The sequence below is a fragment of the Falco punctatus genome (assembly GCF_963210335.1).
Source record: "Falco punctatus genome assembly, chromosome: 1".
Taxonomy (NCBI): domain Eukaryota; kingdom Metazoa; phylum Chordata; class Aves; order Falconiformes; family Falconidae; genus Falco; species Falco punctatus.
In genome coordinates this window covers 67,093,168-67,118,764 of record NC_137580.1, presented here as the reverse complement: position 1 = coordinate 67,118,764, position 25,597 = coordinate 67,093,168, and the positions used below count along the sequence as shown (strand labels likewise).

General features: G+C 40.9%; 1 protein-coding gene across 1 annotated transcript in view; it reads left to right on the top strand.

Annotated features, from left to right (window-relative positions):
* The first annotated feature begins 263 nt into the window (after positions 1-263).
* ENPEP (glutamyl aminopeptidase) overlaps positions 264-25,597 on the top strand; it is a 94,560-nt gene continuing 69,226 nt past the window's right edge. Inside the window, exon 1 of the mRNA XM_080400888.1 lies at positions 264-25,597. Within this exon, the coding sequence (XP_080257014.1) occupies positions 24,984-25,597 (614 nt within the window). The 5' untranslated portion in view covers positions 264-24,983.

Genomic DNA, 25,597 nt, shown 5'->3' with positions numbered 1-25,597 from the left:
ATAATCTCTCTGCACGAAACCAGCTGAGAACTAGCACGGCCAGATGTACTAAATCCATCTGGACTTGTTTTGACCTGTGAAGAACCCTTTGGGTATAGCTCCATCATGTTCCCCTAGGTTTGAAGTCATGGTCCCTCAAAGCCAGCTTTGGACCAGTGCTGCTTCATTTAATCTCTGTTGAGGCTAAGCTCATAAACCTAACTGGACCTGAGCTGCTTTGCAGAGTCTGACTGCAGGTTTGCATCCAGTTTATCAGTCAGTGGACAGCTGAGTGTCCTGGTGCTGAATCCGGTCAAGTACTCAGCACCTCCTCTCTCAGACACTGCTTTTGAGGTCCCAAATGTTCAGCCCTTTAAAGAACAGTACAATGGTCCATTTATTTTGTTCTAGTTTTAAATCCTTTATTAATGCTGTTCTTGATGCTTGGCCAGCCAAATGAGACTGTGACTATTATAAATCAATGGCTCGGAAACCTGGGGTTTAATGCTTCATATAAATTCTGGCACCACTCAATTTCCTCAACAACATGTTCTCAGAGTTGACTGAAATTCCAGAGAGGAAAGAAGTGTATCCATATATTAATGGGATATGGGAAATGCCAGCTCTGCCTCTGACAAATATTTTTTTAACCGGATGTATAATTTTTCTTGTTAGCAAACTGAAGAGGTACGTGTTTTCTGTTACAGATGCAAATGTAACATTTCTACGGATCAGTAAATAGTTTTCCAATGCAATGTAAACAGGCTTGACAGTTTGAATCTGCCTCGAGTTTCAGTGATAATTATGCAAAGGCCATAAAATACCAAAGGAAAGCAGTTTCTTAAGTATTCATGTGGCAATATTTATGTTACAATTATTATGGAAAGATACATAAAATTCAGAGTGTACTGACCATAAAATGTCTATGACAGCTCTATTTTGCATGAGCAGGAAGGGAAAACTCAGTGCTGTGCTTTATAGTTGTGGGCATAATAATTATTACAAATCATTCTTATTAACCTGCCTCCAGGGATGGGGCTGTGTATTCCATCCACACGAGCTCCAACAGCTACGTACGTACTGCCATGTAGACTGCCAGAATATGTCACTATGTCACCACCACTGTACACCATATGGGGTTGCTCGAGGACATGTTTGCTGTCATAATCTGAAGGAAAAGGCATTATCTGTGGTAACAGCATCTTGCTTTTTCTGGGCCTTTCAAGGTTCTCAGGAAAATTCTCATGTCATTGGTATGGCTGCAGATTAACAGCAGTTACGTCTTCAAGCGAATTTCATATCTAACAGTCAGGTCACTATGAAGGGTGACTGACTCCACACAGTCTAAGTCCTAGAAACATAACATTTCTGCTATTGTAATAGTAGACCTTTTAGATTGACTCTTTTAGATGGTCATCTCTTATGTGACCACCAGGTGTAGATTGGTATTGGGCACAGCATTAATCACTTCTGCCTCTGCACTGCTGGGAAGCCCAGTATCAGACCATCTTCAACTGGCAGTCTCTGGGGATACAAAAGAGCTCCACTCAGTCCCTTGTGACAAGGAACCTTTGGCAAAATGAAAGATTCCTGGCATTTCAACAATAAAATAAAAGAGCTTCTGGACTGGTCACATTTTTTCTTTTGAAGAAGGCCTGTCTTCAAGCAGTATTCCCCATGCCACAGACAAAAAAAAAAAAAAAATCAAACACACAGCCAGCCACCTCCACTATCCTGAGATGGTCCTCTGCAATGAACCTCTTTCTTCTCACATAACTGAACCAGGTCATAGTTATTAGCAAGAATGCGAACAACTATGGAGCCTGCCCCCAGCCTGAAGGCTACAAGAACTCATTAGGAATACACCTAAATTAGATGGCCTATGACTAATGCCCACTGAAGTTTTCTGATTAGGAATATATTAGAAAAGGCCTGTTTGTAAAATTTGTTGCAAGAATGGAATGTTTTCATAATTATTCAAACCTTTGAACCTTTTAAAAGCCTCATTAGACTTTAAGAAAATCTTCTGGTTTATGGGCCAGAGGTTAAGAGATCTATCAAGGAAAAGATCGCACTAAGATAAAATTCACTGGAATCACAGAAGAACGTGAAACAAGGTGAAAAAGAAGGGACGAGGTTAAAATAGCCCCTTCATCCCAGTCTGGGGAGACTTTACAGAGCCTTAAAGATAAAACACCATTTGTTATCCAGATCCTTCTTTTTTCCAGTCCTGTGAGGAGATGTTAAGGCAATATTACATCTTGCTTCTCAGCACTGACAAGTTTTTTTTATTGCGTCTGAATTTAAGAAGAGTGACATAAGGAAAAGAACTAAGTCTTTAGATCGTGTTAAAATTCCTCTTTGTATGAGAAACATGCACGTTTCAGACACACAAGGCTCCCCCAGTTGAAACAGCTTTAGTATTTGTGTTACAGGCCTCTGAATAAGGTTTCTTGACTCTTGCTCTTAAAAGTCAATGTGACAGTTGTCACTGAATTTTTTGAAATATCAGAAAAACAATCAGTGATGACATATCATTAATTGTTGGCTCCTCTTCAAATGTTTAGAGGACCTGGTTCTTTCCTAGCATGGTCACAGTGCTGCTTGTTTCAATGAGATCCCACTATGAGTCCATTAAATCTGCGATGACTACTGAAGATGTGGAAGCTGAGCAGCTGCTAATAACCATTTTCCTTATCTTCAAAGGTGTTTTCACTGAGGTCCCTGGAAACACAAACAAGAATATTTACCCGTAATTTGTTCTCTGACCCTATGATCAGGATTCCAGTTTTTAGATTAACCTACAACTAATGATAAGAAGCCTTGCCTCTGCACCAGGCCATTACCACAAGGAAGTAGCTGTATACCATGAGTGATGTGAATGCAAGCTCATGTGAGCCCTTAGACTGCAAAATCAGAGATCAGGAAGAAGAAAGTGGACTGACAAAGAGCCCGTTGCCTCAGAATATTTCCTGCAGTATTCCTCTTTTATCTAAATTGGTCTTCACAGAGAAACTTGATTAAAGGTTGTCATGCTAGGCAAAGAGTAAAAAAATATCACATAGATGGTATAATCTTTACTGCATTAATCCTGTTAATGATTATCTCCCTGCCAACTGATGTCAGCAACAAATTACAGAAGAGATGAAACCTCTGATTTCTGACCTGATCTCACCATTCCCTCTATATTTCCTAGTGTTGCAATAGTAGAGGCTATTCCTAAGCTAAATTCCCTAAATTTATGTTGAAAGTTTTTATGGCTGTCTTTAAGTCTTGTAAGACTAACCCGTATTAGCAATAATACCGACCTTTAACACAAGGATATCCAAGGAGCAGGACATACTCTGACTGAATTAAATGTTATTGCATCCTTTAAACTGAGACTACATCTCTTCAAAGTATGAAAGAAGTAAAGGGAATTTTCTGATATAATTCTGTACTGTATGAATATTACTTGGTTTAGACAGTACAGAAAAATTCATTCAATGCTATGAGTATATATATTACCTTGCAACATGTAGGAAATATCTTTCTGCATCTGCAAATATCTCTGTATTTATCATGCTGTAAGAGCATCTAAAGAATTTAATAATAACCATCAGAGCTTTAGCGTGGCAACAACTGTACAAATTCAAACCTCTGCCTCCAGAAGATTTTCTTGCTACACTTGCATTTGGATTCAGTAGTAACATGTCCCTCAGCTAGTCAACGACATTGAAGAGAGGGCAGTGTTCAAGAGGAACATAAAATATGGACAAGGGCAATAGGGTGCCCTGACCTCTTAAGGGAGACCCCTTTCACTATTACAAAGGAGCACATTTGATGCCAGTCCACAGCAGTACTAATAATCAGCAACTTTCAGCTTTGTTAGAAGAAAAACAGCCCCTCTACCCCTCTGGCTTTCACCCCCACTCAGAGATCTTCCTCCCTTTTGGGCAGTGACCTGCACTGGCAAGGAGTCTGCCCTGGCCCTGTATCAGCCACACAAGCAAATGGTACCCAGTGCTCATCTTCTGCCCCAAGCTCAGATTGCTACAGCACAAGAAACCATATCATCCCACCACAGTTAAGTCATTCTTCAGCCAAAGGAGAGCTGACAGCTGAGTGAGAAGGGAAGATTTCTTGCTCTTCACCTGCATCATACTATGACATTTTGGAAATGAGAACTGGAAGGCACTGCAGTTAAATGAGTAATTAAGAATTTAAATAATGAAGAGCATCATATGAAAATAGATGTTGTAAATACACAGATACCTACCTAGAAACTTCTTATTTCAAAATTCAAGAATTGAAAGTCGAGGGTTATGTGAAGTTAAGATAATTTTTCCTTAGATAGGGACCAGGAAGCACACTGTTGCAATAATTTTCTCAGGGACTAAAATAAAATTGTAATATCCCAGCACAATTCCAAGTTAGCTGAGCACTAATAACAGTTACTGAGTTTTTACTGTCAAATGCATTGAAAAGAGAGACCTGGTGATAAGTTAGCAGAGCAGGTTAAAAGAAGATAAATACTCTTAAGCACACAGAAGCTTAAGTGCATAAACATGGAATAAATAGCTCAAACAAGCTTGCATACACAATGCAATTAACTGCACTTATTTGCTACCAAAAAGGTGGTATAGAAAGAGTGATATCTTAACCAATCATCGTATCAGACTGATTACTGGCCACAAATCTACAATGTAGTAAAACATCACATTACTTGTAGTCACACCCGTAGGTCCCAGTCCAGTTTCTCCACATATGTTGGTCTGACAGATTTCCTTGGAAACTTTAGACATTGTTGAAGCCCTGAAAGGTTTAGATGTTCTGCAATTTGTCCAAGCTCAAAGGAGATCTATGACTGAGCAGCTCATATAGCCAAGACCTTTCATGGGTTCATCCATCATTTTAGCCTTAAGAATGGACAATGTTTTCCCTGTCTGATTTTCCTAGTCACTGGGACTTTCCATAAGTTCAGCAACCAACTAAGGGTTAAGGTGCATAGGATTGATAGTCTAAACCTTGAGACCATTGAGATATTGTCATTTATTAGGTAAAGATAATGCTCAATTGTTATTTTGAATATATGTGTGCCTAATATAGTGGAGCTGTAATAGATTTGTCACTGCAGTATCTAAGAAACTAAGATGGCAGTCATTATGTTTGCATGGTTATATATTTTAACTTTTACATAGAACTCAGTAACCGATAAGCATGCTTTCAGGGAAAGTGGAGCAAACTTTAGGTATATCAGAATGTAAGAGGTGCTGCTTCCAGAGGGGAGATGGCAAATAGAACTGTCTGTTGGAGGCAGATGAGGATCCCATTGATCCCTAACATTAAATCAGATCAGTTTCAGTGAAGAACCTACACCTCTTCTTTTGAAATCAGGTACATACGTTAGCTTCTGTTCTCCTTAACAGTTCTGCACTTCAACGGGAACTTCAGGCTTAGTGTCTACATCAGTCTTCTACTTCCTTGGTATTGCAAATGGCTAACAGTGAAAGAATCTGACCTGTCTTTACTGCAGTTGTGAGACTGAGAAAACGCTCACATATAAATGTCTGTGAAGTAAAATCACGTGCGCTTCATACAGGTGCCTTTTGATCAAAAATAATTGGCATTGGTAGATTTTATGGCATATAACGCATCTATCTATTTTGCAATGCTGCTGTGCTTTAGAAGAAAGGAAATTAGTCTCAGGGAAGACAATTAAATTCTTGCAATCAGATAACTCATTAAAAGGAAACTTCACTTTCTTTCCCACAAACATCTTCAAGGTTAGAATGAGAGGAAGACACAGACAGAAAAACAGGGCTTCTGTCCACACTGTAAGAAAAGGACTTTGCCTCCAGGAACACGACAGCTATCTCCTGATACCAACAATTTCAGAATAACAAATCCTGCTCTCATTGATGTGACAGAATCCCCCTGTTGTTAAAGCTTTTTGCTCAGAAACCCTGAAACCAAAGCATAGCACCAGAATTTGACTTCCAATGAATCACTGCCCTTTCAGTAGGAGAGGAACAGGTGCTGAAACAAAAATGCTGGTTGCAGACTTAATGAAACTGGGCTTGATTATTGCAGCTTATAAAAACAGTTATGATGAGGAAAAATGAAAAGCAGGAAAGAAGAGACAACAAGCACTAATGACTTTAGTAGAAGCGGTTGTATAAACATTTGGCTACATGGACTGAGTATAACCAAAAAGCACTTTGGAAGTTTGGAGTCCAGTACTGGAACAAGGGAAATTTTAGTGACATGAATAATAAAATGTGAAGAAAGAGTCTGAATAATGCAAAAATTCAAGGAAGTCTAGCATCCTTGAAAACCAGCTCTTGCACTTACTTATTTTCTAATAGTGGGAGTGATGCGAGTAGCTAGGTCCTTTGGAAGAGCTATTGAACAATGAAAAACACACCAAAACTCTTTGTGAAGGTTAGACTTGACCTAGCTTGTATTCACGCCCACTTTAAGTACTAATTATACCTTTTCTCTCTGTCTATTAACTATCTGTTGTGGTTTAATCCCAGCTAGCAACAAAGCACTGCACAGCCACTCGTTTCCTCCACCTTCACTGGGATGGAGGAGAGAATTGGAAAGGTAAAAGTGGGAAAATTCATGGGTTGAGATAAAGACAGTTTAATAGGTAAAGCAAAAGCCATGCATGCAAGCAAAGCATAACAAGGAATTCATTCACCACTTCCCATCAGCAGGCAGGTGTTCAGCCATCTCCAGGAAAGCAGGGCTCCATCATGTGTAATGTTTGCTTGGAAAGATAAATACCATAACTCTAAATGTCCCGTCCCCTGCTTCCTTCTTCTTCTCCCAGCTTTATATATTGAGCATGATGTTCTATGGTATGGAATATCCCTTGGGCTAGTTTGGGTCAGCTGTCCTGGCTGTGTCCTCTTCCAATTTCTTCTGCACCTGTTCACATGGGAAACTTGAAAAGTCCTTGATTTTAGAGTAAGCACTACTTAGCAACAACTAAAACACCAGTGTGTTAGCAATATTATTCTCATACTAAATTCAAAACACAGCACTATACCAGCTACTAGGAAGAAAATTAACTCTATCCCAGCTGAAACCAGGACAGTATCCACCGCTTATTACATACCATTTTACATCATGCCACAATTTCCAATACATCCCAATTAACCACCACCTTCCTTCCCATCCTTTGATGTAATATACAGATATCATTCCCCTAGTCTAAGGATCACCGCTGTAAAATGCCTGTAGAATGTCCCAAGATGTCCACTGAGTTAATTTAGTCCATGACTTTGGGTTCCAAGCTCCATGTGTTATGGTAGTCACTCAGGACAGGAGACATGGTGTATTGCATGGAGTTACTGGGCACCAAAGCCAGGTCAGGTCACTGCTGCACTTCCACTACTTCTTGTATGGCTTATCCTCCACTGGTTTGAGTGGTTCCTGCTATAGTAACTCCTATTACATGCAATTCAAATCATAGGTTACAACAATTTAAAGGTATTTCCGTTATAATCTCTACCCCTGGTCCTTTTGGACCAGACCATAGAGTTTAACATTACAATGAACTCCTCCCCTTGACCCTGCTCCAGCTTGGGCTTCCCCACAGACCACAGTCCCTTAGGGCTGCACCTGCTGTGGCACAGGCTCATCCACAGCCATGGCAGCTTCGAGGTATACTTGTTCCAACATGGCCTCATCCATGGGTCACAATGCCTCCAGAGATGTACCTGCTCCAGTGTGGCCTTACCCACAGTCACAGTCCCCTCAGAAGTAAACCTGCTCCAATGTGGCCTTACCTCTGGCCTATCTCCAGGGGTGTACCTGCTCTGTCATGGGCTTATCCATGGCTGCACACTTTGAGGTGCTCTAGCATGACCTCATGGGCAGCCACTGATGCTTCAAGCTGTACCTACTGCAGCATGGACTTCTCCATAGCCATAGATGCTTTGAGGTGTACCTTCTCCAGCATGGACTTGTCCTTGGGCCATGATCCTCTCAGAGGTATACCTGCTGTGGCATGGACATAACCACAGCCACAGACACTGAAAGATATACCTACTCTGGCACGGGCTTATCCACAGTCACAGCCACTTTAGGGCATCCCGCTCCCACATGGACTCATTCACAGGTCACAGTTCCCTCAACCTGAGTTCACACTGGAGTTCCAGTCTGTCCAGCACAGCAGCACAGAAACAGCAGCGATGCCCTGGCCATCTGCCAGCCCAGGTGCATCACCATCGCTGTTATCAGAATGTTCCAGGGCACAGCACAGTAAGATGATAAGCAGTGCAGTGGTACAGCAAGCTGTGAAAGCAAAATGCAGCCACTAATGATCATAAGACTAATTGACAGCAAGGCAAGCAAGCCCCACAGCAAGCACAGGAGCCTGACTATTAATAGCTAAACAGCAATAACAGCTAGAAATTCAGTCTAGCACATTCCAGTGAAACCTGTCATTATCTCAAACACTTCAAGCCCCACACTGGATGCCAAAAAGGACTGTTGCAGTTTAACCCCAGCTGGTAAGTAAGCATCACACTGATGCTCACCCGCTTGCTCACTCACTCCCCCCACCCCCACAGAACGATGGGGAGGATATTCAGGAAAAAGATAAAATTCAGGGGTTGAGATAAGAACAATTTAATGATTAAAATAAAATATAATAATAACAACAATTCTAATGAGAAGGAGAGAGAAATACAATGCAAAAGGGAAAAGATACAAGTGATGCACAATTCGGTTGCTCACCACCTGCTGACCAATGCCCAGCCAGTCCCTGAGCAGCAATCAGCAGGCCCTGGCCAACTCCCCCCAGTTTATATACTCAGCATGACATGCCATGGTATGGAATATCCCTTTAGTTAGTCTGAGTCAGCTGTCCTGGCTGTGTCCCCTCCCACTTTCTGGTCCCTCTTCAGCTTTCTCTCTGGCAGGGCCTGAGAACTGAAAAGTCCTTGACTTAATATAAACATTACTTAGCAACAACCAAAAACATCAGTGTGTTATCAACATTGTTCTGGCACCAAATCCAAAATGCAGCACTGTGCCCATCTATTAAGAAAATTAACTCTATTCCAGCCGAAACCAGCACAGTGGCAGATATCAAAGGCCAAGCTATCCCCACCTGCTACGTAAGTAAGCGAGGATGCAGAGGAAGACTCTTCCTTCCCTTGCTGCTTCTGTTCCAATGCCCATTTAGCTAGTCCCATCACTGAACTCTAGAAAGAGCCAGTCCTACATCCAAGGTGGAAATGAAGCACCCAATTCAACTCTTAGGCAGGGGGCAGAGGTCAAATAAGCACCCTTTGGAACATGCAGGATCTGTTTTCCTCTTCCTCCTGCAGCTGCTGCATCTGGGTGTCAGAAACAGAGCCCCCACAGAGCTCCTTTGAAAGGAACAATCCATGCAGTCCTTGCTTCCTGCAGGTGCCAAGAACTAAACAATTCCCTGCTCTCCAGGTCATGTTGCTAATACAGTGTGTGTCACATAGATCCCCTCTAAAACTGTGTCCCTCCTGTGGACTTTAATAGGTATACTGTCTTACTGCACCTGTGCATATTTTCTTCCTGTGGCTCTGAAGTCTTAACATGCTCTAGAGCTTAAAAAGCTTTTTCTTCCCCAGAAGAGAGTCACTGTTTATGTGGTACACTCACAAAAACTCTGTGGTGCCTGTGTCTTCCACACATTTTCAACATCCTCACAGCTTCCAGGGCTCCCTGATGAGGCATATCCTGTGAGCAGCTATTCTTTTAGCCAATCCAGCCACTTCTGTAGCCAACAGAAATTGCAATGTGCATCCACACACTCAGTTCAGCTCCACTGATAGTCCTGATTTCACAGCTCTTGCACCCGACTCTCTCTACTCATCCTGCAGTACCAAAGCAAAAGCACACTTGGAAGGATTTCCAGATCTTCAAAGACTGCAAGGCTACCAAGAAGGAAACTTGAATTCTTATTCCCACTCCGACACATCTCTCCTGGCTGCCACACAGATGGATAATCAAGGTAGTCATTTGACCCAGGAACAGTACAGCATATTAGGTAGGTGACTCTGCCTACCAGGTCATTCAGAACTGGCTTGAGTTTCCCTGTGCAGCTCTGTGCAGTGCTGTGTAATCCAACCCACCACAAATTATCACTAATGCTAGATTCCCGATTCATTGTGTCATTACAGATTTAAATCCTTTTGTAATGCTGTTCCACATATACAATAGCCATACAGAAATTGCTATAACTGTCATATATTTTTAAAATAGTTATCAAAGTCATTTGCTCATCATGCCTTTACTAACCTTGTTTTTGCTTATCTCTGGTGCATTTCTCATCTGTAATTTAGATCTTGGCAGGTGCTGCCTGGCTAAAGGTACTATGAATTTCTTCAGGGAGTCTCCTGCTAAGCACTTTCCTATTTGCTGCTAAACAAGCAACTTCATTTTTTTCCATTCCTTGGTTTGAACTCATTGCTGCTGACTGTTGTAATCAGCACTTTGGCAAAGCTTCCCTTTTTATTCCTCATCAAAAAAAGTCCTCATCAAAGTTATTGTTCAAGATCTCTTGGCATTGTTAGAAGCATTGAATCTTTCCCCTGCTCCCCTATCCCAACACACACTAGCCATTTCAATGCTTTGCAAGAAACAAAAGCCATTTTTACACTTCTGTGTCAGGCCCCAAGTGCACTAACAGGCCTTTATGGCCCTGACCAGCCTCACCTGAGACCCACACCTCTACCTATTGGGGTCCCATTTAGGATCAGGTTGGACTTTTACTCCCTTTTTCAAGCTCTGTCACAGCCTGTGCCTGGCCAAGGACCCTCACACTGTGAGCTGACTCCTCAACTAGCCCCCAGACCTTCCTCGTCACTGCTTGCACCCACGTGGTGCCCTAGTGCTTGGTCAGAAATTCACCTTTAAGGGTGGGGGCTTTCCTCAAGAGATCATAAGTTTTTGGTGGTATTTCCAGCAAGCCTGTGGCTTTCCCTTTGAAGAAAGACAGCTTCTGCCTTGACACCAAAAGCAACCTACTCTGAAGTCCAAAATTAGAGCCAAGGAAATAAATAGGGTTTGAAAGAAAACTGCCAGTCCTGAAACATGCCAAATAGCTGTTTTGTGGCCCATGTAGTTTTGCAAAACCTTCTATAATAGATAGAGTAGGGAGGGAAGGAGGATTTCAATCTTAAATCTAAGATGCTTCCAGGTTGAAGAAATGTTTTCAGCAGTACTTAGTACTGTAGTCAGACTCCAAGGCTATGCTCTTATGTTCTGTTTTATTGTACAACATAACATTTTATTGTTTTTTCTTCAGTTAAGACTACTCAATAATTTGGAGCTGTCATTGGTTTGCTTGTTTTTAAGTATCTTGCGTAAAAGCATCTAATCTCAGCAGAAGCTTTCATATGTTGAGCTGTAAACTACCAGTAACGAGTGTGACATCATGAGGCTGCCACACATATGCTGTGGAAAGAAGTAATTCAAAAGTCACATCACTGTACCAATTTTACAAGTAGCTCAAAGGATGTTTGCTCCTCTGTTTGTATTGTTAATGGGAGCTCTTGTACACTTCTTTTGGACAAAAAATTAGGCAGTGGAGGGGCTTGGCAGAGGTTAATTACTAATCCAGAAATTTCTGGTCATGGATACTAAAGTCTTGTACCCAGAGATAGTACTAACAGGCTAACATCTTACAGGAGCATTGGATTTTATTTTTATTAAAAGGTTACTGTACTCAGGTCTCCTGAATTGTGAAGGTTTCTTAACTGTCAACATACTTATGATAAACTGATTTCTTCTTTCTGCATTGAAACTTTCAGAATATGAAAGGTAAGCACTGTACTATTCATCATTAACATAACATTAAAAAAATTATATGTCTGGTAAATTCATTATTTCTTTAAAGCAGTACAAGACAAGAGGTCTCATGTTGCTTCTATGAAATGCACATTGCTTTTGTTCACGGCACTCTTTCCTTCTGCTCATTGCTTAGATTATACTCTTATTCAGTATCATGCCAGTTGCTCGATTTGAACATGAACCTTCCTTCATTTGACATCCTTCTTCCCTCAGTAAGATTTTAATCTACTCACGATATTTCTGATTTGCTAACCCAGAGTACTAGCATGCTTTGCCAGCTTGAAACCCAGCATTTCATGGCAGGGCAAGCTGTAGTACTTGCTGTGTAGTCTGATCTGAAAAGCCTGCAGGCTTTTTCTGTTAACTCCTCCATAAAGAATATTAGTTTTATCATTTTACTCTATGCCATGCAGGCACTGCCATTAAAGATAGTACTCCAGCTCTGTGCATGGACAAAGGCTTTAAAGTATCTCACTTAAACATTTCTCTTCTGCAAGTGTTCCTTCCTGAAAGGTCTTTGTAAGAAACAATAACATTGCCTACTGGAAAATACCAAGAAAGACCTTGACAAGAAGTACTACTACACAGATATATTGTTGACCAGGACTCTCCTGAACAAAGATAGTAATGGCATAATGGAGTTGAAGAGAACAACTTCAGATGAGATCAGAAGGCAACTGACATGAGTGTACCTCTCACTGCTTTGGAAAAATGACCACAGCAGGAATAGTGTTAGCAAAGTGTGAACTGAGACCTCAAGTCATATGCTAGAAAGTACAGCACTTCTCTTGGATGGCACCAGAATAAGTATGAAGGATCTGAACAGCTGAACTTTTGGGTGCCTCTATATAGTCTTGCAAATTAACCCCATGTGTATCAGCACTTTGAGCATTTTAATGGAGTAGGTTCCTTTTTCATTCCAGAGAAGTAACTTACAGGTATCAGGCACAAGCAATGGCACAGTTTAAGTTATGTAGTAATGAAATGTTGGAGTCTAGCTCTAAAAACAGCTAAGTTGTACTTTTAATGAAGTGAACTGTTCTACTTTTTACATTTCAGAACCAGAATGACTGACTGCACCTTAAGTATTAGCAATATTAAACATTCAACTTCAGAATGGGACGGCAGGGAAACTTGGCATTCTGCTGTTTACACGAGTAGAGAGAGGTCATATAGATGCAGTAAGAGCCTGTCCTTTTAGCCTGTTGGTTTCTTTTTAACAAAGCCAGTCACTGAAGGATGCACCTAAAGCACAGAAGTTAACAGTCATGTGCTGGGTAATCTCCCAAACAAAATAGCATTTGAAAGTTAGAGTTTTGTCCATACAATCTGGAGGTTGTTTAGCTGAAGGTCCCTTTCAAAAGTCTTTCTATACTAATAAACATTCATTATCAGTCTATTTTTTATATATGTTCCACTTCCCATATGTGAGAACACTAATGCTATTTCCGTGTAATTTGACAACCGTTAAAGTCACTCTTGATAAAAGAATAAAGTCCAACTACAGGTAATAAGATAGAACCATTTATAGCATTTCAAAACATACTGGTGAATCCTGAGTAAACTATTAACCTATTTAACTAGAATTGCAGTACTACAGTAGAGGAATCACTCTGAAATTGAATACCTGGTTTCCATTTAAGCAACATGCTGCTCTTAGAGCCAACAGCTGTGGCTACCTATACTCAAAATACTGGAAATCTATCAACACAAGTCTAAAATAGGACAGTACCTTGACACCATTTGCGTAATCAGGCATATTGATTCAGTTTCCCTTACCGCCACCTTCATACAGCTGCAAAAAGTGATCTGTTTTGTACTTCTGGGCATTGAAGAGAACAGGAACGTTAAATCCAGATGTTCTCAGGGCAGCATGCATGGGAGGGAACGCAGCCTGGCTCTTCTACTCCAGCCTGAGCAGCTGGCCAACACAGGAGTAGATTATCTTCACAGGGAAGCTAGTGTGAAGAAAGGGAAAAAATACTAAATCAGGAGGAAATAATTTTATTCTTCACACCTGTTCTTCATTGATCTGTGAGTGAAACATCTGTTCCTATTTATAAATGAGCAATGAAGTTGCCACAGAGTAAGAAAATAGAAGCTTTTCCTCATGAGAATAGCAAAAGTACCTTTTTTCAGACTAGGTAGCTCAGGAAAGCAGCGTGGGTTTCCACTTGCTGGAACGGGAAAGTAAATCATAATCTGATAAAAAAATCCCTCAGAGCCATATTTCTATTGCTGCCAGGTCACTTAGCTCACAACTTCTGGAGTTTGATTATTTGAAGTATAGACATAATCGCACAGCTTTGGGGACAGACAGAAACACAGGTCTGGTCCTGGCTGCTTTTTTGTTGATGTCAGATGGGCATGAGAAGCTGTGTGTGTTAACGTTAGGAAAAGGGAATTGAATCTGGAGTGTTATAGGTCTGCCATTGAGTCACACAGGTGCCAGAAATAAACCAACCAAAACCAACCAGGTTGCCTCACTAAGTGTCCATCCAGGGAAATATTTTTACATCCATCCATCCTCCACAGCAGATATACAGAAATCTCACTCAGCCATCAGGCCTCACCTTAAAAAGCAAGTTTCTTTAGCCACCCCCTCCTTTGACCACTCTTCCCAGCCCTTTTATTCAGAGCAGTTGAGGCCATTTCCTCTGCTCCCTGGTCATTGCCTGGCTTCACCCCTTGTTTTCTGGGTGAGGTCATAAATCCCAGCAGATCAAGGGATTTGGAACTGTATTTAAGAGACTAGTTCATGCTGTTCCCAGGGGAGAGGCGGCTTTAGTGATTTGCTGCATAAAAGCACTTTCTTTCCCTTGTTACAATGATTTCTGACACTCCTAAAGCTGCAAACTTGTGCTGGAAAGCACCCAAGAAACTGAATTTTAGAATTCTCCCCTGTCAAAAGGTATTGATGGGTGAGGGTCTTTACTGACCTCAAAAGAGGAATGCAAAGGCTTTGAGGAGATACTGTATTTAGCATTGCAGAAATTAATCAGAGACAGTAGAAATGATGGTCTGTCTGAATGGAGCTAGTTCCCAAGGACTTGGTTAGCAGACGGTATAGGCAGACAGTATCCCTTGTTGGAACCGACAGCATCCCACTCGGCTACTCAGAGGGGCTGTGACACAGGGCTGAATGTGGGATCAGCGCTTCTCAGGAGAATCACTCTAATCCCTGCTATGCTGGGTGCTGTGCCCTGACTGAGGCTGCGGGATTAGTGCAGAATTTTATTTCCTGGTGGAATGACAGAGCCAGATATCAGAGTCCTTCTCTGAGCCCCCCACTTACAGTCATCAGACAAAAGACACTAATAGGCCACAGAGAGAATTTGCTTGGACCTCGTTGCTGATCATGTGCATGACGTGAAGCAACATACCAACTTTCCTGCCTGCAGGACTTTTACAGTATATTGCAGGAGACAAAGTCCTGAGTCTTACTATACTGCAGGGAAGGGCTGGCACAACATAAGCACAGACATCCAGCTCAACGTGGCGATGGCAATAATCCAGATGATCAGACAAGCATAACCAGAACTCATCTTTTTGTTAAAATGAGGCTGTATTTCTGCCTGGAAGTCTAGATATAGTCAGGTTATAACACTGGTTTTGGTAGGATTCCAGGAGTGCAGCGCTACAGCATGAAATATATATATATGCTTTCAGGATAACCTTCGAAAGCAGGTGCTGACTTTTTTTTTACTACTTCTTTCTTGCTTTTTCTTCACAAAAATATTTCATTAAGTTACTACTCTGCTCATCTTATTTTTATTTTTTTTCTGTCTATTTAATTTTTCTGAAGATTTGAAGTCAAATTGGGTGCTTAAATTCACTAGGAAGGACTTGAAAAACTGGGCCGCTTGTTTAAATGCTTCATGTGAATTCTGGGAGTCTCGGCTGAGTGGGTGCCAAAATATTGCCACAGGACAATAGGGAACAGCTTGTGCAGCATGTTAAACTCCAGTGCGTCTGCCTGAAGGCAAGGCTATGAACTCTGCCTTCTCTCCAGCACTAAATGTACAATTACCTCTTAGAGGAAGATAAAAGTTAAGAAAGCCAAACCCCACCTTGGCAAAGCCAAAAAAAGCCCTTTCTAATTCTCTATCTAGAACATTTAGGGTTTTTTACTTGGAATTGTTAAAACAGCACTGTTAAAATGTTCCACATAGTCAGAAGCATTCCTTTGCAATCTAGGCAAAATATCCCCAGAATACCAGCAATTCAGGTATCTGTCCTAGTCTGGGATAATAGACAATTAGAGTATTAAGCAGGAAGGACTGGGGGGTGGAAATAAATTTCAGTGTCCTTTTACATTAACAACTTTGTACTTGACTACAAAGACAATATTGTCTTAAGCCTCTGCATTTTGTGATTAGCTTTAGTTCTTTTCCCCATTTTTCCCTCCTGTGGGTCATGTATGAAGATCTGAACATCTCTGTCAATAATAGAGACATTACAGACCAAACTAGGTGGAAGGAGGGTGGCATAGCTTTTGGAAAAAAAGAGATGACCCCCCAGCTGGAGTAGACAGACTCAGATCTTATACAGAGATGCCCTTATGTCATAGTCAACTCAATGTACAATTTTTCCATATAAACCTAAGAAAATTATTAAAGTTCTGTCTCTGAGAGAGCTTTTTGTTGCTGTGTGTCACATCTTCCTCAAAAAAAATTTTTTTTCCATTCTAAAAATCACATGGAACTTACAGGTGTGAGGAGGAGTCAAGTAGATTGCACCTTGCTTCATTGTCACCCTAAATACATGCTTCAGAAACAGCTTCCCTTTCTTGGGAAAGTAAGGTATGATCATTGTAACATTATGCTGAACAGTTTGTCCTTTGACTTTTTAATCTTTAGACTGTTGATTGCACCATAGATATAAGCTCTGATAATTCAGCTGGCAAGTGCTTTGTGTGAGCCCAACAAGTGCTCTTCTCGACTGAGCAGATATTTTGATAGAATTATTTAATTTAAAAGAACTTCATTGAAAGTCCTGTGTCATTATGAGAAACAAGCCAATAGAATGAGAGCCTGTCATGTAATATGAATTACACATGTTGGACTACAAATAATCAAGATTAATAACACATTCTTACCTGCCTACATGGCTATGCCGACATAACTGTTCTATCACCACATTTTGTTTTCCCTTTCCACTTTCTAGTGCCCTACTTTTTTCTTGTGTCTAATACCAGCAGATGCACTCTCTGGGCAAGAACCAAGCCTCTGCTCCACCTAAAACCATTAGGCTGCTCTTGAATGTAAGTGTATAAATAGAAAAAGTTCTGTGCTGTGAGGAAGAAGCATCAAACATCTTATGTCTAAGCATTCCCCTCGGATGTAGTAATAAATGTAGGCCTGCACTTCTCTGTTCTACTTCTTGGTCTCCCTGTAGTGAATGGAAATGTTATTGACTTCAGAAGGAACCAGAAATAGCCTGAAAACAGCATATATAAGTAGTAGTATGTGTTTCTAAAAGACATTAGGACAGAGGCTGAAAAGTTGTCTTTTACATCCATTTTCGTTTATTAGGTTTGTTTGTATTTTTTGTGGTTTCTATTGCCAGAAGCTCTTGAAAAATAGTTATTTTTTGTAAAGGAGGATTTATCATTGTCTACCACTGGGGTCTGAGGAAAAGGAAAAGGAAAAAGTGAGACAAGAAAGAAGGCTTTGCAGGAAATACCTGGCTGTACAATATCCTGTCCTGTAGCTTCTCCTGCAAAACACCAGTGCTTACAGCAAAGGCAGCAATGCTACAAATTTACAAGTGTATTGGTGCATAAGATCCAATCTCATTTGACATCTCATCTTCAGTGGAGAAGGTCTTGGACAAGGGATTAAAATCATGAATTGGATCCAGATAGCTCAAGACACTGATTATTTCCCCAACTCTAAGCCTCTTTGGCTCCATTTGGTATTGGATATAAAGGATGCAACTCCTTAGCTGGTTTTAAAAGGAAGATGAAATATTGCTTTGATTGTAAGTTCTGAAGTTCCTGGGTTTCTTTGATTTTGCTTGTGCTGCTTTTACTTCAGTGCAATCTTTACCAAGTGCTAAATCTTGCTGGTCTGTGCATTTGTGTTCTTTGCAACCTGTACTGCTGCATACAAGCTCAGAATAACATGTTAGATGTCTGAAGAATAAAGACATCCTCAGCCTTGTGTAAAACACCTACAGTTTTTGTTGCTGCTGCTCATAATAAAAATCAATTTAGATATGAGAACTTACTGTTGGCCAATAAAATCGTACTCCCAGATAAGCCTGGGTTTGCTAAAATACAATAAAATATTTTATAGTTTTCTTTCTGTGTGAAAACATTTGGCTGGTTGTTGCTCTGAAGGACGTGACCCCCAAATAACATCAGTTAAGTATTACTCGTGTCAGAGCCCTCTTCCTAATGTGACAATTCCTTTCAGGCAAACTTGCTAACTGGTACTCCAGTGCATATACGTCACCACCCCTCACGTACACATCTGTTTGTGAAAGTGTGTGTGGTGAGCAGTGATTTAGAAACTTGCCTTGGAATCAGTCAACTGATCTCTGTCTGTCTCCTGCTTTACCCAGCCACTGGAGCAGCTGTTAGCAGTGGATGTCGCTGAAGTCCCAAAGTCATAGCTTGTTCTATTTCCACTTTGCAGGCAAATAAATTCAGCTGAGGGGGGAGGAAGGGGAGGAAGCCATATCTACAATTGTTGACTTTCTTTCATCCCCCAATCTCTTGATTCATTTTCAAGTGCCTTAATATAACTACAATCCTGTTTACAAATCTGGGACGGGGGGAGGATTTTTTTATATAATAATAAATGAAACTGTTTATGCCACTGCAATTGTTTTCTTTTACCGGCTTCATCACCCTGGTCAATAACATGAAATAGGTAACAGACTTGGAATTAACCTAAATATCTGTTGACAGACAATTCCCCTGAAATTATATCTCCAACTGAGCAAAAATGTTTCACTGTCACCTCCTCTTCCATTAACTTGGTTACATTTATGAGACTTTTCCAGTACTGGAAATCATGCAAGCAATTATCTTTCTGTGACTTGGCATGATTTCTGATGCATCTTCAGCAGCAAAGGACTGCGTGAATTTATACGGCAGAACCGATCAGAAATCGTCTCAGTTCTCGGTCCACTGTTGCGCTTCTCAGTGGCTTGCATTAGATGCTTCATAGACAGCATCTATGGCCCCTCACTATGAATGCCACTACAAATAAGATATACATGTGAGATGAACATGAAAGGTTTTCTTCTGATCTGTGTCAAATTTACTGCCTTTGAAAGCTCTATGAGTTTCCTTGCTATTATATTATGGGATAGGTAAACTATCTTAATCTAAGCTACCCATTCTTTTTACACTCTTTCAGATTCTCAAACACTTTGCTATTGACTGTTACAGAATTGCTCCCCGTGCACACAGTTGTAAGAGAGCAAGATTCAGTGTCTTAATCTCTTTTAGTGATTAAAAGAATGATTGATCCTTCAATTCTGTTTGTCTTGCCAGTTAGTTTGATACCTTCTTTTATTTCCTCTATATCTTTTTCAGTAAGATGAGAAACCCACAATTTACTGTAAGCGGAAACATGCCTTCAACTGACAATACTGTTTTCCACAGTAATCTCCATTACTTGCTCAATGAAGCTAGCATCATACTTGGGTTTAGTACTATCACTGCATGCTGAGCAGACATCATAACTGGGCTGAATAATGTTTCATTTTAATTTATTCGGCCTCTGAACTTCTCCCTGCTTCTAAAAGACAAAGCTGCACAAATAAGCCTGCCCTGAAGATTAACAGTTTCAGACTGGGGCCAGTCGGGGTAGGAAGGAAATTTTACACCTCTACTCCATCAAAATGCTTTTCTTCTCATGCCTTGCTATCTAGAGGTAGAAACAGATCAATATGACTACGTACAGAATGACACAGCACTGCTCAAGGGCAGAGGTGGCACCTCAGGGAACTGCAACTCATATCAGATAGATTAAAAGTAGTGCCCTGAATTACAAGTGGAGAGAGGATGTCTTCTAGGTTATCACACTCACACAAAAAAAAGTCAAGAGAGTGGAAAGCAATTTTTTCATTCTAAGAGGATAAAATGACTCCAGAAGTTCATCAAGGAATTTCCCACTGACTTTCTAAACTGCAGTATTTGGTTTTCCTATGGGCCTGCTGGTATCCCAACATGTCCTAGAGGTTACACTGTAAAAAGCTTGTTGCTTTTCTCACTTTTGCTTAGGAAGTTGTTAAACAATATATATGTTGAGTGAGTTTGAAAAAATGTCTCTACAACTTAAAACTGTATTTTGCTGATACATTAGAACTCTCCTCAGGCATGTTTTTAAATACAAAAAGGAATTTTCCCATTGGAAGCTAGGCTTTGAAGTGCAAGCCACAAACTGTAACTATTTCAATGACCAGTGTTGAACAAGAAATAGGGTACTAACATGAAAAATAATAAAACATGTTAGAACTGTATTCACCAGGATTCAGACTATTCTGGTTTTGTGTTATAAGGCTGGTGATTAGAATGAAAGAACGTAAGCAAGCTCATCTTGGTAGCAATGCAGTGGAAGATTAAATGATATGATATGATATGATATGATATGATATGACAAAGCAAATGAATACTGTTTGACTTGCTTTGTTTACACAAATAGTCTAAGAAATTACATTCACTTTTCAAAGCACAGATTCTACATTACAGAATCTACACAGGCATTTGAAACGGGGGGAAAAAAAGAAAGGAAGGAAATAAAGTCTCTGCTAAATGTAACTCACAATACTTCCTTATGAAGAGACTTTGAGGTAACTCCCTTCAGCCTTGACCCTAGTCATAAATAAAACATCCAGCACTGATCTGCTGGGGGAACACAGCAGAACCCAAAATAGGTGGTGGGACTGCACTGTGCTTCAACCAGTGTGTTACATACGGAGCTCGTCAGTCTGCAGCAGGAAATAACACAGCCCTCCCAAGGCACTGCAGCCAGCGGTACCTCACAGCTGGGGCCAAATTTCAAAGTTCTAAATGGGGGAAATCATGACTGAAGAAATCCTGACCGTCTCTCAGATCAGTTCAAAACATTTGCCATTTCCAAACAACATAAACCCAAAAGGACTTGTTTTGTAGTTAAAAACTGTAATAGAGAAGCTTGTGAGTGGAACAAGGATACTGCAAGCCAGTAATTACTAAGACTTGTGAAGGGATTAGTGATTGCTAGGGGGTATTCAAAGCCAAAGAATGGAGACAAAATCAGTCATTGCAGACGTAGGAAAACACTGGACAAGCGTATTATTTCTGACACAGTTCATTTGTGACCTAGTGGAACACCACCAATTTCGCATTTCTCAATGTTCTAAACTTTTATTTGGTAGAGGGCCACAGGGGAGAAGTCTACAAGTGCAGCACTGCCAGAAAGCAGTCACTACAGCAGATTGCTTCACGTCTTCTTTTTTTGCAAGAACAAATCTAATGAGGAGTGTTAGTTTAGCATTTAAAAAAAGCTAAATTCCTCCTGATGGAGGCAGAGAGGCTCCATTTATTATCCCTAGATCTCATAGCAGGGGCAGCTTAGGGAACAGAAGGAAATCAGAGGTCCAGCTCTGCTGCCCTCATGTTGCCTTAATATCCCTGGACACAGGGAGGCAAAGACCTCCTCAGCACAGGCCCAGTAAGTGTTTCATGTTATTCCAATGATGGACTTGGCTCAGAGGAGTTTCTTTGTTGTGAGTTGCAGCTTAGTTGGTTTTTTTTAATATATATATATTGTTTATTTTCATGCCTCTTTTCATGCTTTCCAGAGCAGCTCTTCTCATTGTCAGCTTCAATTAGGGATTTCCTGGGACTATGTGACTTTTCCTTGAATGCCTACAGCAGGCCTGTGCTAGTGCTGATCTGGGCTGTCACTGCGGAAATTTCATTCCATTTTTCAAACTTAAAATTGGAAATTATATTGGAAATGAATGGCTGACAATTTGGGGGAAAAAATTAGGATTCATTTCTATTCCTGGAAATTGTCTGAAAGATATCTGGTTATTGCTTCTACAGGCACATACATGTCCCCATCAGCAATGTCATGACAGAGCAGGGTGGCTTCATACTCCCCTCCATTTACAAAGCCAAAGGGGCAGGGTCAAGCTAGTGTGGCAATTCTGGTGCAGACTGAGAAGTAAATCCTAACTTAAGGTGAAAATACTTCAATTAAAAATCAACACCAAATAAATGATAGAACATATTAGCATTGTCCAAGTGACTGATAGGTTTGTTTTAATCTCTTTTCAGTTTTCTAGAAATTAAAGTAATTTAAACCCATCCAAGCTTTGCCAGCACCTGCCTGCAGTCATGCTTGTGATTTATGCTGGAGCAGCTTGGGATGAACTTTCTTCCGATTTTGAAATGAAGATTCGACATCTTATGCCCATGGGAGAGGGTAGAGAAAGTATCTATACCTTGTTGATGAAGGCCATGGCACTCACCTCTCTGAGAAGGCAGATCATGTTCCCTGCCCCCTTCTACCTAGACACAGCCAAGAAGGGAGAGCATTGGCATTGCCTTTGGGAGCTCTGCCCTCCCTTATTGCTGCTGTGTAGAGGAATTAATAGTTCAAGGTCTATCTTATCCTTGGATATGTATATTGGGTCATTGGCAGCTAGGCAGCTTCTTAGAGCTGCTAGCTGTCCCCAGTGGTGTCAGCTAGGAACAAAGCATTATTTCTGATAGGGGAGGCATAAGTCTGCTCATAACTACCACTATCAAAAATATATTACACCTGCTTTCGGCTGCAGCTAGTCTTGAACCTTAGTTTTTATAGAGAAGATCAATGCTAGAGCTTGTGTGTAACTGCACTACTGTTGGCAGAAGCCACCAATAAGCTCTGCTACTTGTTGAGCTAATTCATTTCTCACTCCTCATTAGCTTGTAATGGCTTTTGTTGCTAGTGTCGTTTTTAAGGCTTAGGATAAGAAATACATGTATTTTTGCTGTTTAGGACCAGCTCATCCAGATATGTTTTCTAGCCCTTCCTGAAGGAGGTAACAGTTACCAGTGAAGAAATCTGCAAGTCTCTTCATAATTGCAGTAAATAACCTGCTTTGCAGTCTATAAGATCAAAAAGCATTTTTCATCTTCAGATTAAGAATGTAACAGAAAACCTCACGGCTAAGGAGAATGAAAAATGGGAGCCATGTAAAAATCTTGCCTGAAATCAAGACACATATACTATCTCATCACTTATGGCCTGCTCTGGCTTAAGATGTCTTATTTAAAACCTATTCTCACTCTTTTTCCTTGTCCTGTCCAACCAGTACAAAAGAAAAGCTGAAATGGTTTTAAATGTTAAAACCATGATCTTCAATGCTGGCTCTGTTGCTGGAAGTTAAATTCTTACCCAATCCATTAAAGGGCACTGGTTTCCCATGTCATATCTATTTTTGATCACAGCAGAGAAATGGGAAACAATAAAAACAGACATAATGTGAAACAGATTTTTAGCTTTCTGCTTATTTTTTTTATTTTTTGCAATGGTTTTTCACTTTTGAAAATATGAGTAAGAGTTAACTTGATGCAAAAAAGACTTATTCTTTTACCAGTTCCTGTTGGAAAATCTTGCCTTTAAAACAAGATGTTGTATAAAAAGCGGTGTGCTGTAAGAGTGCTGATACAAACTGGGTGGCTAAAGTTCCCCATGATGGCTGGCAATATTTCAAAGAGACCCTTTATAAAGCTTGTGAGCAGATCGATTTCCAAACAGTCTGGACGAAGGCTGTCCTGGAAAACCTCCTTCCCTGATGCAGTGCATCTCACTCAGAGCATGTGTTGACTGATTCTAGGGCCTAAGTCAATGCACCCAGGTGAAACTTCATCCATCTCAAAAAAAAAAAAAAAGTGAAGTAGTCAGAGAGTTGTAACTGATGTGAAGAGTGATGTTAATCTGTCTGTCTCCTAATAAACTAAATCAGGAGGCATGAAGCCAAGCTGATGTTCCTGATTAAAAATCTATTCAAATGGGCTCCATAAGTGGAGAAAAAGGGTTAAGAGATCCAGGGACTGAGGTTTCTATTCTACAGTGGTTTCCTTTAGTGCAGCATAAAACAAGGTTGAAACTACTGCTGTACTTGGTTTCATACTGCATTAGCAATGTCTTGCTTGCAAGCTTAGCCAGTCCTTACTTAGAATAAGTTCCCCCAGGCAGAACCAGGTTCCATTCAATTAATTTATTTTGTTGAAGTGCCACATCATGATGACATGCAGTAAACGCTACATTAGATCTTTAGTACATAAATCATATAACTGCATATTTAGAAGTGTCCCCCACAGCAAGGGTTCACAGGCAGCACTGTAGTTGCACTGACCAAGGAGGCTATCACAGGCCACCAGCTTGCATGCATGGTTACGAGCAGCCTCCTGGAAAGCTGGTCCTGTGAGAGGGGGAGAGGAATTAGACATGTTTTAAAGTTTGAAGTCAGTGATCAAAATTTATTGTTCCACTGTGCATTCTTCTGCCCGTGACTGCCTCAAATTACTCAGCAAAGGTAAATGAGCTTAGAAAAGAGGGGAAACAGTTGAAAAGCCCTTGAAAGATGTATGTGATTTTTGCCGGATTTTTAAGACTTTGGAGATGTCATTTCACAAACTATAGGGTGGAAGTTCAAGGATATCTTTGCTAGTAAGAGGAAAAAGTAAAAAAAATAAAACCCAAACAAGACACAGCAGGGGTAGTGGCAAAGGTTGAGGGTTTGGAGCAGTTACACGTCTATCTGCAAACTCTTTCTGAAAGCTGCTGACAGAGCTTTGGCATCTGATCATTTCCTAACTGCTGATTAACATAGTACTGCTTTATATTTAACTCAGGCTGGAGCAGGAGGGGCTGGGGGTGGGGTTGCGCAGCTTATAAGGGGAGCACGGCAGAAACAATGTTCTTCTGTGTCGGTTCCCTCGGTCTCCCAGCCCAGCTGCACTCCTTTTGATCATTCACATTTCCTCCAAATGCATGTTGTCTTTAATTAATTGAGTGTCTCATGGAAAGCGAGGTGGGGGAGACGGGCAGAGAACAGCTATATCTACACAATTAAAATACAAACTAAGTCCGCTGAGTTTACTGAGTGCAAGTGCTGAAGTGACTAATAAGCTTTTTTATAGTTAATGTTTTGCTCTGAGAACAGACCCGGGAGCAGAGATGGAAGGCATGGATTTTGAGGATAAGAAGTCCAAGAGGTACTGCATGAAGACAAAGCATGTGGCTGTCATCTGTGGCATCGTGGTGGCTGCAGCGCTTGCTGTGGGGCTCGGCGTGGGACTGAGCAGACCTGAATCTCAGCAACCTTCAGGGGGAACAGATCAACCAACAAACCCTCCTCCCCCAGTGGATTTGGGTCCCTGTCCTCCTAAAAATGATGAGACTGGAGACTGGAGACATTTTAGACTACCCACTTATGTCAAGCCTGTCCACTATGATCTGGAAATAAAGCCTGAAATGGAGACAGACATTTACACAGGGACAGTCAGTATCTCTATTGCTTTGGAAAAATCTACCAGCTACCTGTGGCTCCACCTGCGAGAGACCAAGATTACAGAAATGCCCACACTCCGAAAATCCTCAGGACAAGTGATTGCTCTGAACGACTGTTTTGGGTACAAGCCGCAAGAGTACATAGTGATGAAGGCAGAAGCAGAGCTCTCCGTCGCTAATGAAAGTGATCCCTATATACTCACCCTGAAGTTTCAAGGCTGGCTGAATGGTTCCCTGGTTGGGTTTTATAGGACCACCTACACTGAGAACGGACAGATCAA